The sequence below is a fragment of the Diplotaxodon limnothrissa genome, linkage group LG14, assembly GCF_057381915.1.
Source record: "Diplotaxodon limnothrissa isolate DT_005_m linkage group LG14, D_limnothrissa_male_GT1.1, whole genome shotgun sequence".
Lineage (NCBI taxonomy): Eukaryota > Metazoa > Chordata > Actinopteri > Cichliformes > Cichlidae > Diplotaxodon > Diplotaxodon limnothrissa.
The window spans coordinates 21842934-21857178 of NC_140609.1; the positions used below are offsets into that span (position 1 = coordinate 21842934).

The 14245-nt window shown below is 39.2% G+C and overlaps 1 protein-coding gene across 1 annotated transcript; it reads left to right on the forward strand.

Moving 5' to 3' along the window:
- Positions 1-1913: 1913 nt before the first annotated feature.
- On the forward strand, positions 1914-13968 carry trarg1a (trafficking regulator of GLUT4 (SLC2A4) 1a). Its single transcript, XM_085370118.1, has 3 exons — positions 1914-2318; positions 13214-13340; positions 13958-13968. The coding sequence occupies exons 1-3, from the start codon at positions 1914-1916 to the stop codon at positions 13966-13968; spliced, it is 543 nt and encodes a 180-aa protein (XP_085226244.1).
- The last annotated feature ends 277 nt before the right edge of the window (positions 13969-14245 follow it).

Consider the following 14245-nt stretch of genomic DNA (forward strand, 5'->3'; position numbering starts at 1 on the left):
AGTTCTCTGGTGACCTGTAATCGTTTTTCTTTGGCGCCAAAGACTATTACTTCAGTTTTGTTTTTGTTTAGTTGGAGAAAATTGTGGCACAACCAGTCATTGATTTCCTCAATGCATTTACCAAGAGCCTGTACAGGGCCTCGGTCTCCTGGTGACATTGTGATATATATTTGTGTGTCATCTGCATAGCTGTGGTAGTTTATTTTGTTGTTCTTTATAATCTGTGCCAGTGGGAGCATGTAAATGTTAAACAGAGGGGGTCCCAAGATGGAACCTTGGGGAACTCCACATGTGATACTTGTCTGCTCAGATGTGAAGTTACCTATTGATACAAAGTATTTCCTGTTTTCTAAGTATGTTTTGAACCAGTTTAGTACAGTTCCTGAAAGACCTGCCCAGTTCTCCAGTCGTTTGAGTAATATGTTGTGGTCAACTGTATCAAATGCTGCACTGAGATCCAGTAAAACTAGGACTGACATTTTTCCACTGTCTGTATTCAGACATATGTCATTAAACACTTTTGTCAGAGCGGTTTCAGTGCTGTGGTTCTGTCTAAAACCTGACTGGAAGGCATCATAGCAGTTATTCTGTGTTAAGAAGTAATTGAGCTGTTGAGAAACTGCTTTTTCAATGATCTTACTTAAAAATGGGAGATTTGAGATCGGCCTGTAGTTGTTCTACCAGTGCATTCAAAGCATACCTGGACCTAATAACACACACACACTATCAATCATGAATTTTTGCCTCCACCTAGAAAAGAACAAAAGCCATCCAGGATTCAAAGGAGAGCTCTGAATGACCTTCGAGAAGCCTGGAGAACTGTTCCTGAAGACTACTTAAAGATATTATAAGAAAGCTTCCAGAAAGAGTTCAGGCTGTGTTGAAGGATGAAGGTGATCATGCCAAATATTGACTTTCATTTTCATTAGGTTGTGTAAACTATATTTTTTCCTTATCTACTGTTCTTTCATTTATGTTTTCAGGTTTCAGTAAATTGCTGCACCTGTTTTCTATTTTTCCACAGATACGTGGGCTAATGAAAGTCTTAGGGGTGGCTCAAGACTTTTGCACAGTACTGTGTGTGCAAAAAAACAAAAGACAAAAAAGGGTTTTTTTTGTCTGTTACTGACGTAGTAAAATAAATAAATAACCTACATGATGCCAGTACAACCAGTTAGGATGAACTCGTTTATTTTCCCTTACTGGCTTTTTGTTGAGAACGCTCGAGTTTTATTTGTGCATCGTCGCCGGAAGTGCCCTGTTTAAATGCGTTAACATGACACTGGTCCCAAGTAGAGTGCAGTGGCTGTGTTCCTGGAGACAGAGGAGGAGAAAGTGTCCGATTTTGGGGGGGTCTGCTTCGAAAATCACGTCTGACTTTGATCTTTCTTTTTTATGAAAGGAGAAGGAAACCCTTGAAGCTACTTCTGCAAGAACAAACAGACACAGGCTCAAGTGGTGGGACTGGATCTAGATCTGCATGGGTGACAGAAGCTCCTCTCACTGATCTGGATGTGTCAAAGAGGAGGGACGGTTTGTGCTGTGAGCTCCTTTTGAAATGACTCAAGTGTCGGGTGTGAACACAAGACAAGTGATCGAAGGAGGAAAATGATGTTTACAGGAGTCAGGCTGCTTTCATCTGATTTTATTCGTTGCTTTTAGGAAGTTTTTCCATCAAATCTCTCCGCCTTTCAGATAATCTAATTTGAAGCCGTCCACCGCACCTCGGCGTGTCAGCTTCTTCGTTATCAAAGTTGATCTCAGCTTTAGAGATTTGTTGTAAAAACGAAAATTTGACTAGTCAAAGTGCCGTCATTCACTGTTTTGTAATCAATCTTAAGACATTTTTAACAGATATTTATTTTCACAAATTTATAAATATATAAATATATCTTTCTAACTGAGAGGTGAACATGGCGATCAACACGGATGCCAACTTCCAGAGATCCAGTTTGGGTGAGGGCGGAGGAGGCGCTCCGCCGCCAGACTTCCAGGAAACTGAGAAACTACTTGCAGTGACCACTGAGCCTGGAGGGAACCAGATGAACATGTCCACCTCCTTCACGGTCAACGTGGGCAGCGACAAGGGTCTGGAAGCCGAGGAGAACGGCCACAGCGTCTCCGTGAGATCGGGCTCCACCGGGCAGCTGGCCGCCTCCGCCCCTCTCTCCCCTTCCAAGGCGAGTCTGAGCCGCTCCTCCACCGGCAACGCAGTCCAGGAGACCCCGAAGCCCCGGGATTACCTCATCCTGGTCATCATCTCCTGCATTTGCCCCGTTTGGCCCATCAGCATCGTGGCACTGGTGTACTCCATCATGGTGAGCATCTTGTTGCCTCGTCAAAAGTGTTAAAACCCCTAAATATGTTATTGCTGGTGCACATGATGGGACAGTGCTATTAGGCTAAGTAAATTAAGATCTTGGAACAAAAGAGGACTGGGCTCTTGAGATTCCATCACTGCTTCTTGCAGTTAAGGCTCACTTTATATTTGAGAATGCCCTTTACCTTTACAGCCTTTTGATATATGAAGGAAGCTTTTTTTTTAAGTATGGCTATTATCCCTAACTAAGAACCACATTTGCGTTTGGGTGAATGGTCATATTAATTTTAGACAGAAAGACCATTTAGCAGAGCTTGGATGACAATTTAAAAGAGTTTCTGACACTTTTACACTTAAAGGTTTTAAATTTTTGAATATATATATAAATAACAGAAGTGCAAATGTATGTGAAAAACTGACTTATACACACAGAACACTCAGTGCCTCATTATCTTTCACTATTGCTGAGGCTTTAAATGATCTCACGCTGGCTGCTTCCACTCAGCTGCCAGATGGTCTGCTTCAGAGGGGCTGATACTTGATGTATCCCTTCACAGGAAATTTAAGGGTGCAGCTAAGACACTAAAGCTACTTCAGTCAGATATGGCATTACAGAATTGTAAATAAAATGTTGTGTTTTTGCAGATAGACCTTTGTATGGGCTGCATTCCAAAACGCAGCACATGTAACTGATCTGTGATGCTGAGGATGCACTTTCCTGCTGTCTCCCTCTGCAGTGAGGTCTGGAGCGAAGATGGTGGAGCTGTTGTTTGAGGCTCTGCTTTTTAGTATTGTTTTTTTACACAATACTATGCCTATATCTCTCAAAGATACATCAGTACCAGTGTGTGCTGCACATATGAGCTTATAAAAGTGCATAATGCATAATGCAAAGAAAGATGCTTGTGTTTATTTAAAAATGGCATCATTCACATAATTTGTCTGGCAATCAGCAGGAAGTCCAGTGTTTACACACATTTCAAAAAGCTTGGTATATTTAAATCACGTATGTAAATTTGCCTCCATGTGATATACACACACAACTTTTGAAATAAAGTAATTCATAAACAGAACATAGTGTGAAGGTCAAAAATTTTATGTATGTATATATTCTTCTCTACCAATATGTTGAAACTGTATCAAATTCATGCCTAAATTACCACAGCTATATTTACTATATTTTTACTCTTTTCCACATTTACAATAAAACATCTAAAATAAGAAAAAGGCTTGTAAACTACAAATCGTATGTATATAGGCTCTTCAAGCTCTGTAACAGCCACAATAGAGCTTAGCAAAGTGTGTTGTTAGCCATAATATCTAATGTGTTCTGCACTGTAAGTGTAGAGAAAGGCAAACTGCTGTTCTTGAGCAGTACAGACACAAACAGCCTATGACGGACCTTTGCAGTAAGTATCTGGAACCATTCTAGCAGAACTCTTTTAGCGCCATCAGTCATAACTTCCCTGTGTCACGATTTTAACTCCTGGTGGCTGACGGCTCCTTAGTTTCAAGCCATTTGTGTTTTTCAGCGCACTTTACTTCTGACACTGTCCAGTAGCCAATTCTCAGATCTACAGAGAAACAAAGCAGAGGAAATGCAGTAAGCCATTAGTTCTGTAATATCACTCTTGCGGGGACTACACACCAAGGGGAATATCAGACGGTATCCACAAGACAGCCTGTACTTCCCTGAGCCATCATCACGAACCCACTGACATTCACAAGTCGGTTGCTGGCTAATGGCATTGAGAGAGAGAGTGAGTGAGTGAGTGAGTGAGTGAGTGAGTGAGTGAGTGAGTGAGTGAGTGAGTGTGTGTGTGTGTGTGTGTGTGTGAGAGAGAGAGAGAGAGAGAGAGAGAGAAAGTGTGGCAGAGGGAGGTTTTCACAGAGGGCAGAAGAGAGAAAAGCGAAGGAGGAAGAAACTGGAGCTGGCCACTAACTCAATAGAAGGCGAGTGAAGTCAATTTAGTTTCTCTGCAGAGGGCAGATTGCAGCAGTTAGCCAGCTCAGTAGCAGCGATCAACATCCTCTCTCTTTCCTGGGGGGTAAGGAAAGGGGATATGGGCCTCCCAAAGAAGATCAAAACATCATTCGCTACAAGGGCAGATGGGCATGAGAGAGACAGCAAATAGCCATAAAGTAGTTCCTATCACTTGATTAGAAGAAGCTGAATCAGATAGCACAGTCAGATAAGTGCGAGTGAGTCAGAACAGGAAAAACAGAGGTGTACAACGCTCACTTGTGAGCAGATGAATCAAAAGTAATGTGGTTGATACCACACGATACAGCTTTGGAGTGCCAGATTAGTGCTAAGTGCCAGTATTCGCTACTCATCATCCACTGTGAAATGGATATTGCTGGAAAGTCAGATAAAAAAAAAAGAGCAACTTTTAAAATGGTATCAATGGGGAGGTGTCAGAGGAAGCTGAACAGACTTTAGAAATTCATTCACAGAAAGACAGAAAGATCAAAAAAGACCATCTTAAGGGGTAGCCTGATATGAAATGCCACAGTTGGTGGTCACTTGCATTATTGATGAGCCTTTAGCTTCCAGTGATCTGGATTCAGACTTCATTTCATGCCAAGAGGGTTTGTGCTTAACAGTCGTGCTATTATGTAACATTAACTGTGCTGTGTGCTGTGTATTCAATTAAAACCTGATGTAAACCATATAGCTTTTGTTTTATAAGTATAGTACGCAATCAACATTTGTAGCTAAGCAATGGCTCAAAAATGGCTGTGTAATGTGATCAGAGTGATAAGCAGCAGTATCTGTGGCACTGTCCCGTAGCTCTAAGTGGCATTTAAGCCTGTTTCAGCTCATTGCTTTAGTTCTTCAGAAATACAGCTGTTTTTAGCAGCAGATTCAAGCAACAAAGCTTTGACAAATCCACAGTATTCCAGCCTGTTCGACACAAAACTGAGCTGCAACAGACCCAAATATTTACCCCAGGAATCTTTCAAACCTCAAACAGAGCTGGAAAGAAACGCAAATATAGGAGTGGATACAAATATATCCAGGTGTTTTGTTTTTAGATCACACACCTGTCTCCAGCTCCAGCTTTAAATACAATCAAAACTCGTGTAATTGTCTGTGTCTAACTGTAAATGCAGACTTCAGTAGATTCTGCTATTATGCAAAACATAAACTATATCACAGAATTTAAGAAAATACACATTTTTGTGTATGTAGACAGTGCAAACATTAAGTAAGATGTATATCCATCTTTTAATCGCTTAAACAGGTAAAAGTATCCATCTGTGTTGGTCCCATTTACCCTTGTAAAAGCGTCAGCATCTTTCCACACTGTAGATGGTGCATTGCTAACAGCAGGAACAGTTACATCCATCATCATCTCCCACTACTTTCAGCAGTAGGAGCACATAAAAGCCAACTTCCAGCTGGCTGCCGCCAAAGATCTCTGACAGATGCTTGGTGGGAAGGACTTGCGGCTGGCAAACGTTGAAGATACGCAGTCAATTATGGTTACTGGAGAGGTTGGGGTAATAGGTTTTTACAGTGCGCACTAGCCTATCCCAGTAATGGGAATGCCCAAACTGCAGGAGCATTACTGCATGTGCTGCAGATTTGCCTGTAAAATATGGTCTCACAATGCTGCACTGGCGGGATGGCTTTGTTTGTGTGTGTATGTGTGTGTGTGTGTGTGTGTGTGTGTGTGTGTGTGTAGGTAAATGAGATCTTATTAGCAGTCAAGTGCTGCAGTCACCATCAGAGAGCATTTAACACTGTTCTTACCCAATGTGAGCTCATCAGAGTGTTACAGAGAAAAAAGAAAAGCCGTGTGCTACAACTCATTTATCATTTTAAATCAATGAATGCTACAATGTGATCATCCACTGAATAATACAACTGAATGCATAGAAAGTCATGTTTTGAGTACAAGTATAGTACAGAGCACTTACCAGCATAAGGGCCACTAGCTATATGAGTGGCTTATTTGATAATATAGGAGCTTTTAAAATCTTCAAATCCCACTACTCGATGATTTAATATTAAAAATGAATGCATCTTCACTTGTTTTAATTATAATATTGGGACATTTTATTTACAATATTGTACAGAAATCTTGAGCCACCCCTCTTTTCTTTCTATTTTGCCTCCAAAGAACAAGACTTTCTCGTATGATAGTTCTCCAGCCTTCCAGAAGGTCCAGAAGTTTCTTTAGCTGTTTTTCCATTCATTTTCATTCCAGTGCTTCTACCTCACTATATTGAGAGCAATGTTTTTGTTAGGCCACTTAACACTGACCTATGACTCATTCAAACATAAAAAGACATGATAAGTTAGGGGATGAATCAGTGTTGTCTCTACGCAAAGAACTGTATCTTCAGGCACTTTGTTACTAGCAGCCTGCGACAACACACATAAATTGTATTTTGAAGTGGAGAACAAAAGAATAAGAATCTTCAGAAGATAAAGTTATCTGAATGCCATGTCCTTAATAGGGGAAAAGATCCAGCCTGACAGGACCTGAGAGATGCATCTGGCCCTCCAGTTGATCTGAAGGCCCAGATGTTCACTGAAGACTCACGAGATGGTCTCAGTGGAAGGGACTGTCTTCTTCTGGCAAGAAGGCATTGTTGATGAAGGGATACTGGGACAAAGGGCTGAGGTATGCCAAATTGTACAAAAACTGTACTGAAAAATCAGTGGCAACAGTGGAGTGGAGTGGTGAATCCAAATGTGAAATCAGGATGTGCAGAAGAGGTCAGGAGAGAGATACGACAGTGAGTGTCTACAGCCATCTGTAAAACATGGTGGAGGTTCTGTCATGGTTTGGAGCTGCCTATCAGCCAGTGGTGTTGGAAATCTTGACAAAATTGATTACATTTATTTTTATTTATATAAATGACAACAACTGTTGCCTCAAGGTGCTTAATTGATACAATTGTAAACACAGAGAAGTGCCATCAGATGTTAATACCTAATGCAATACCATCTGCAAATCATCTGATTGGTGATAGCTTCAATTTTCAGCATGACAATGGTCGCAAACACTTCCAGTGCAGTAAAATCATACCTGGATAGAAAAACACACATTGGAACTCTATCAGTCATGGACTAACCTTCCCCTAGAGTTCCAACTGCAACACTACTGAAGCAGTGTGGGATCATCTCGACAGACAATGGAATAAAAGGCAGCCAACACCCAAATATTTTCAATGGACCTTCATATTGTCCTTATATATCGTATTTGCATGTGAGCTTACAAATGTTTCAGTAAAACCTATTCTTCATTTTATTAGCAAAATCTGGACAAATGCAACAGAAATCGCTTCAGCACATTAATTTGTGATTAACTACCTGCAAAAAAAAAGTTGTAATAATGGCATTTGCACCAGCTTAAGCTGTGCATTCCAATTGCTAAGTAACAGATGCTAAACTTACTTTTCATTGTGTGATTTGCATCACATTAGATAATGACAGCGGTGTAACTAGACAACTCTTTGCTTTAGAAATCTCACCTGTGGTGAAAGCGTTTCTTAGTGTTTGCCCTTTTTTAGTACAAATAGCCCATTTCTGTTTTGTTTTTGTAGTTGAATTGTATATCGATAAACTGTGTTTGGTTTAACAAACAGATTGCTAATAATAGCATACATTATCCCGATGATAGTGCACTGTGCTATGAACTAAACGATGAAACCTGACTCTGAGTTATTTAAATATGCCTGGCAGTGGTTCACTTATAAATGATCTGCCAATGGATAAAGGTTTATACTATGATGGTCTAGTCTTTAAAAGCATTAGCACTCTGTTAGTTTGTTTGAATTCACAAGCAAATATATAAACACAAGTAAAATCGTATGTAACCATCAGCTACAATGCATTTTATAGCTAGAATAGGTATTGTGCCATCATAGCTCTGGAAGGTTTGATCATTTGGTCGCATGGGTGGTTTGAAATTTTAATGGGCATTTTCTGTAAAAAGTCTAAAAGCCTTGCTAGCCGCTTCCGAGAGACTGCGATGTTCTTTATCCCTCACCGGACCAATGTGATTTAACTTAACATACCAAAACAAAAAACCCTGCAAAAGCCTCGTACAAATTCATTTGGGGATTATAATCTAAAAGTTTTGAAAGACATAATGTATAAACCTGGAAAACGACAGATTTGCTCATAGAAGAAAACATCCTCTCACTGTACACTTCTGCGTTCCACCATGGCTGCTGTTGGTTCTCCATTATTAATGGCAAGTGAGAAAAGAAGCACTTACTGACTTACTACCACCCACACTTGTCTGCTGAACATTTGAACACATTAGAGAGAACGAGTGTGCGTGTGTGTGTGTACAAAGGTAGCACAATGAACACTACAATTAGGGTAGAATTTCCCATTCTGAAAACAAATATGACCCGTAGTCGTGCTGTGAATCAATACAGGCGTGATTCAGTGAAGCAAAGGGTGCCTCCCTTTCACTACACACAGATATTCACAAACACAAATGAAAACCTCTCGCAGGTCTCAAAGGTAACATCCAACAAGACTAGGTCCAAATGAGAGTGCTGACATTGCCTTCCTTTGTTTCTTTTTACTTTCTTATTATCATTATGCAAGTAAAATATCATCTTTTTAAATCACCTCCATTCTCCATTGATGGTTTCTCTCCAAGCTGGCCAAATAGGCTGTGTTTTCTGAAAGGGACTTCCATTGATTTAAGGTGCTGATGCTGCTTTTCTCTATGAGAAAAGATCAATACAGGCTCCAGCGGGACTTTGCACCATAGCTTCACATTGCAGTCCTCAGAGCAAGAAGATGGAGTGTGTCCCTGTGAAAGAGTGAGTGAGTGAGAGTTAAAAAAAAAAAAAAAAGTAATGTTTTTGTTTTACTGTCATGAGCCTGGATTGTGGGATGAGACATTGCATGTAGTAGATATTTAGATTTAGATCAAATTTAAATAAATCCTAGAAATAATCGTCCAGTTAAATAGTTTTTGTGATTACGTTTCTTACCATGCAGGATATAGGAGTACATTATATTAGGTGACTGTTTTAAAGCAATTGCATTATATTGAAATATCTTTGTTTTAATTGCGATGCAGCATCTGTCAAAAGTTGAGTTTGAGCCTTTTAGAATTAAAAATTGGGAGGCGTTTGTGAAGCTGCGATAAACTGTGTGAGCAAATCAGTCAGTAATTTAACCCCATAACAGACTAGTGTATTATATTTGATACATACAGTTTTTGAGACTTCAACATTTCAGTGTGATTTTTTTTTTCCCTAAAAAATACAAATATATTGGATAATACACTTTTAAGAAGTAATTCTTTGCCAGGTGTAGCTATCATATTTGCTAAACTTTGTTTTTTGCAAATTATTGCAAATTTCATCTTTTTATAAATGTCAGGAGATTTAATAAATTCTCCATTTATTGGCAATTATTTAACGGTTCAAGTTTGAAGGGGTAAGAAGAATATTTGTCAATGTAAAATTCTGACAAATGTACATTTTTCATCACATGGTCCCAAGGTCCTCCTTAAAAGCAGACGTGAGCTTTTCTCAGAAAGATCTCAAAAAACTACCATCAGTGCATTTCATCTTTGCATCTACAACTAAGAAAAACATAATTTTCATAATTACCAGAGCTGTTAACTTAGAGCAGCTGTTTTGGCCTAATAAATTTGTTAAGCGCTGTGTATTTAATTTATTTCTCCTTTTTTTCCTGCATCTTTAATAATCCAAAACATTCATATTTCACCCATGCCTAGTACCACTTCCTCATCTTCTTAATATTGAGTTCATTATGCACTGGGCAGCTGAAATCCTTTATCATGCAAGAATGTGAAGACATTCTGCTTTGAAAGTATATCATGAGCTCGGTTGTTGTTATTATTTCCCAAACATCAGGCATTATTAAAAGAAGAGATGAATGCCATATTTAAAAGTAGTTTTCCACTCTATCCTAAGGTTGCACTGTCCCAAACCCACGTGTACTAGTGCACAGTAGTATCTTACTACCAGACAGCCTGGAGGCAGAGCATCTCACGGGAGTGAGACGATGGAGTAACAAGTTAGTAATCAGGGGAACTACTCTGTAATTCAATCTGAATTTGAGGCAGTTCCCACCTAACCCCCAACACTCTATTTCTTCAGTATTCAGTGACTGAATGAAGCAAGAAAACAGAGACACCATAGCATGATTTCAAACTAAATTGTGAGGGTAATGTGAAATTAAGAATAGTGGATTACTTCCTGAAATTCTCTTATGAAGCATGAAGTTCTCAATCGCTGCTAAACTCAGGTGTAGGCAGGTTTCATTGCTGCAGTCACACATGGACTGAGTCATGATCCTTCTTCTACCTGCAAATCACCTCTTACTTTTAATTCTGATGAAAATGCTTTTAATTTCAGTCAGTGTTAATTATATTTGTTTTATTAACACTTTCATACACACAATGCCGTTTATATTTAAAGCATTTGAACTTTCATATGTAAAATGGGGAAAAATCTTTTGAGGAATACGATAGTGTAGTTAAACTGTCAAACTGATGAATTTCTTTGTTTTGTTTTTGTTTTTTAACTTTTCATATTTTTATATCTGTAACTCCAACCTGTGTGGAGCTTATATGTATTTTAGTCTTAGGACAGTAGGGCAGCACTTTCTTTCTTCTAATACCAGATAAGTTTTGGTGAGAGTTCCAATTTCTGTTTTATCACCTCTGCTTTGAAAAGACTCATCCTGGACACCTGCTGAAGTATTTAAACGCCATCTCCATTCAGGTTGATCAGGTTGTTTAGTTGCTCTAGTACTCAAGTGAAACTTGTTAAGTTATAGAGCAAATACTTGGAGTGATATATGTAAACTATAGGCAAAACACACACATGATGAAATTTTGTTTTATGACTAAATAAATGAAAAACAGCAACATAAGATTTTTTATCTGATGTGTGCATGTACATGCTGCAATACCGTGAAGAGCAGTGTTCCTTTGTGTGGATTCCCTTTCACAAAATAAAAACATACACTGTTAAAAAACCCTGCCAATCCAATGAAAAGCCTGAGACATCAGTAACGGGAGATTTGATCTTTGGGGTGACTCACATAAAAGCAATGCAGAAGGCTGAGAATTCCCATCCATCACACCTTTCACACATACGCATGAATCACTCTGTCTCCGTATCTGCAGTGTACAAGCAAAGCAATATACGTTCAGCATTAAAATGATATACAACCCCTTCATACTGCTGCACTCACCGACTCCATCCAATTGGCTCTGCAAGTCACATTCTTCCATCAGTCCCAATCTGCCGGCATGAGATTTGCCCGTTTACAGTTGAAATAAATTACTCTCTGCATTTCACAAGTCAACATTACTGTGCTGCATGTTTATCAATTTCTTTTTAAAATAAGTATTGATTAACTATATGATAAATATTTTAAAGTGTAACTCTTGAAGAGCTGCTTCAGTATTTTCCTCCGGCCAGGAACTTCATCATTTGTCCAGTAAAGCCACGATCCCTTCTCTGCACATGTCAAAACCATCACAGCTTTGCCTCTAACATTGTTTCCAAAGCACTGTGAGATGTCACTCTGACATAATCATTTCTAACCCTGTCCATCATGGTCTCTTTGTCAGTGCCACAGCAGGTCTCACTACCATCTTGTAAACTTTCCCTTTGACTTTGATACTCTTTACATTTTCATCTTTCCACCTGCCACTCTCTCATTCACACACACGTATTCTGTTTGCTACTACTGACTTTCATTCCTTTTCTCTCCAGAGCATACCTCCACCTGTCCAGGCTCCACAGAGTCCACAGAGACCCCTGCCTGCTTTCCTTTGGCTTTGCCACCTCTCTTTTTTATATTATTAGCCTCCAGTACTCTGTGCACTTCATTCATCTTCCTGACTATCCCACTGTTTCTTCACTAACCTTTGAGTGTTTTCTTGCACTTCCTCTTTCCACCACCAAGTCTCTTTGTCCTGTGTCGTCTGCCCAGAAGATACCCCAAACACCAGTAACTTTTCCCCACCACCCAGAGCTTGTCTCAACTCACTTCTACTTGTTCTTGGTGTCCAAAGTCATTCTACAGACTACCATCTGATGCTGCCTAACTACATTGTCCCCATGAAAACTTTTGAGGGTTAGACTTTTCAAAGAGCCACAGGTTAGAGTGTGAATAATTATTGGTACACCTCAGCGCTTCAGTGTATATGCCGAAAGAAAAACCAGCTCTGGAGAACATACGGGTGTTTTATGTTTTCAGTGTAAAATATGTACTAATCTGGACATTTTTCAAGAACTTTTCACATTTGTTTCACCCATAAATGGGAAAAGCATTGCACTTTAGTACATAAGCTCAGTGAGCAATGGTTTATATGTATCTTGAATTTCACACCTTACACTCAATGTGTGTGAAGACTTGTGTATGTTCGTGAGTTAATAAAGGTTTTTTTTAATCACCTATTTCTTTTTTTAAATGTTAAATCACATTACACCAGATCAGCAAAATCCATCGATGAGCCTGACTGATCCAGGATGATTAGTTCAGTAGTTTCAGGGTGTTCAAAATTGATAATAATCAAACAATTTGGAGTTCTTCAGGTGCAGGTGCAATAACTCAGGTTTTGGGGCAGTCACAAAGTCTTAGTGCTGTTTGGTCTTATTAGTTTTTCCTACACAAACTGGAAAAATAAAGAAATTAGAGGAAGAACTGGATTAATTACAAATAATACTTTATAGGGTTCCTGCTACATCACTGTTTGCATCTCTAGCTTTATCCAAGAACTCATAAATATGTAGATGAAAATCTCCACCCTAAGTGTATCCTTGGTTTGGCTGGTTCGACAGATCTTCCTAAAAATGTTTGGTCTACTACCTAATATATTAAATTTGTTTAATAGTCTTGCTGCTTTTGTGTGTCCTCAGTCCAGAAACAGTCTCCAGGCGGGGGACATAGACGGGGCCAAGAGGCTGGGTAAACTGGCTCGTCTGCTCAGTATCGTCTCCATTGTCTTGGGCGTGGTCATGATCACAGTCTACGTCTCAGTTTCAGGTACATTCATTGAATCAAGCAGGACAAATTTTTGAGGACAGTGATGTTATCATGATGGTGTCCAGTGTGCTGCACCGAGATTTAGATTGAGGTTTAAAGTGTAGCTGTAGGAGGAACTATCTACTCAGAAGGGTAGTCCAAGAAACATCTGCCAAGGCAGCTCACTCTCTCGGCAGAATGTTCCTGGTAACTCATTTTGTTTACTTTCTTCTTTTTAAACATACGTTAAGAAGTTTGTAGTGCAGTAAAAATGAGATAAGAGTAGCATGACAGATGTTTACATTGATTACATTATTGTCATTTTGACTTTTATATCAATCTTGAAGGAGAGGTCAGAGGTCAAACGCTAAAACTTTTAAATTCTTATAAGGCTTTTTGTCAATTTTCAACCAATAAATCATTAAGTTGACCTTGAAGATAAGGCCCCTCTACACTCAAAGTTTTATCGAAATCAGAATCCAAAATTTTTCAAGCGATCTTGTTTACAGACAGAAAGAATGACATGCTTCAGATGTGTTTCCTGTTTTCAACTTTGCCAACATCTGTGTGTGTGTTACATTTACTTTTGCTGCAATCATAAGTGTGTAACATACTTCTTCTCTTTCCCTTTTTTACAGTTACCAAATGAACTCGCGAGAGATGATCTTTCAGCAAGTAAACAAATGAAAAACACCATTCAGAGATGCATGTATTAGAATCTGGTTAGCATTTGCTTGACAAAAATAATGAAAATCCTGATGTAAATCTGTCAGGTTAAAACAGAGGAGGAAGAAAATGCAGATTTGTTTGTGGTCAGAAGGAACCCCGTGTGTTTCCCAGTGTGGAACATGGACTTCTCTCAATGAAGACAATAATCTGTGTATGAGGAGAGAGCGACTTTCTCTGTATGAGATGGAGCTTCTTTC

What these genes read in the sequence shown, in the direction of transcription:
- trarg1a (XM_085370118.1), top strand. Translation starts at nt 1,914, where the DNA reads ATGGCGATCAACACGGATGCCAACTTCCAGAGATCCAGTTTGGGTGAG. An exon ending in CACTGGTGTACTCCATCATG is followed by an intron (nt 2,319 to 13,213) that starts GTGAGCATCTTG and finishes GTGTGTCCTCAG; the next exon opens with TCCAGAAACAGTCTCCAGGC.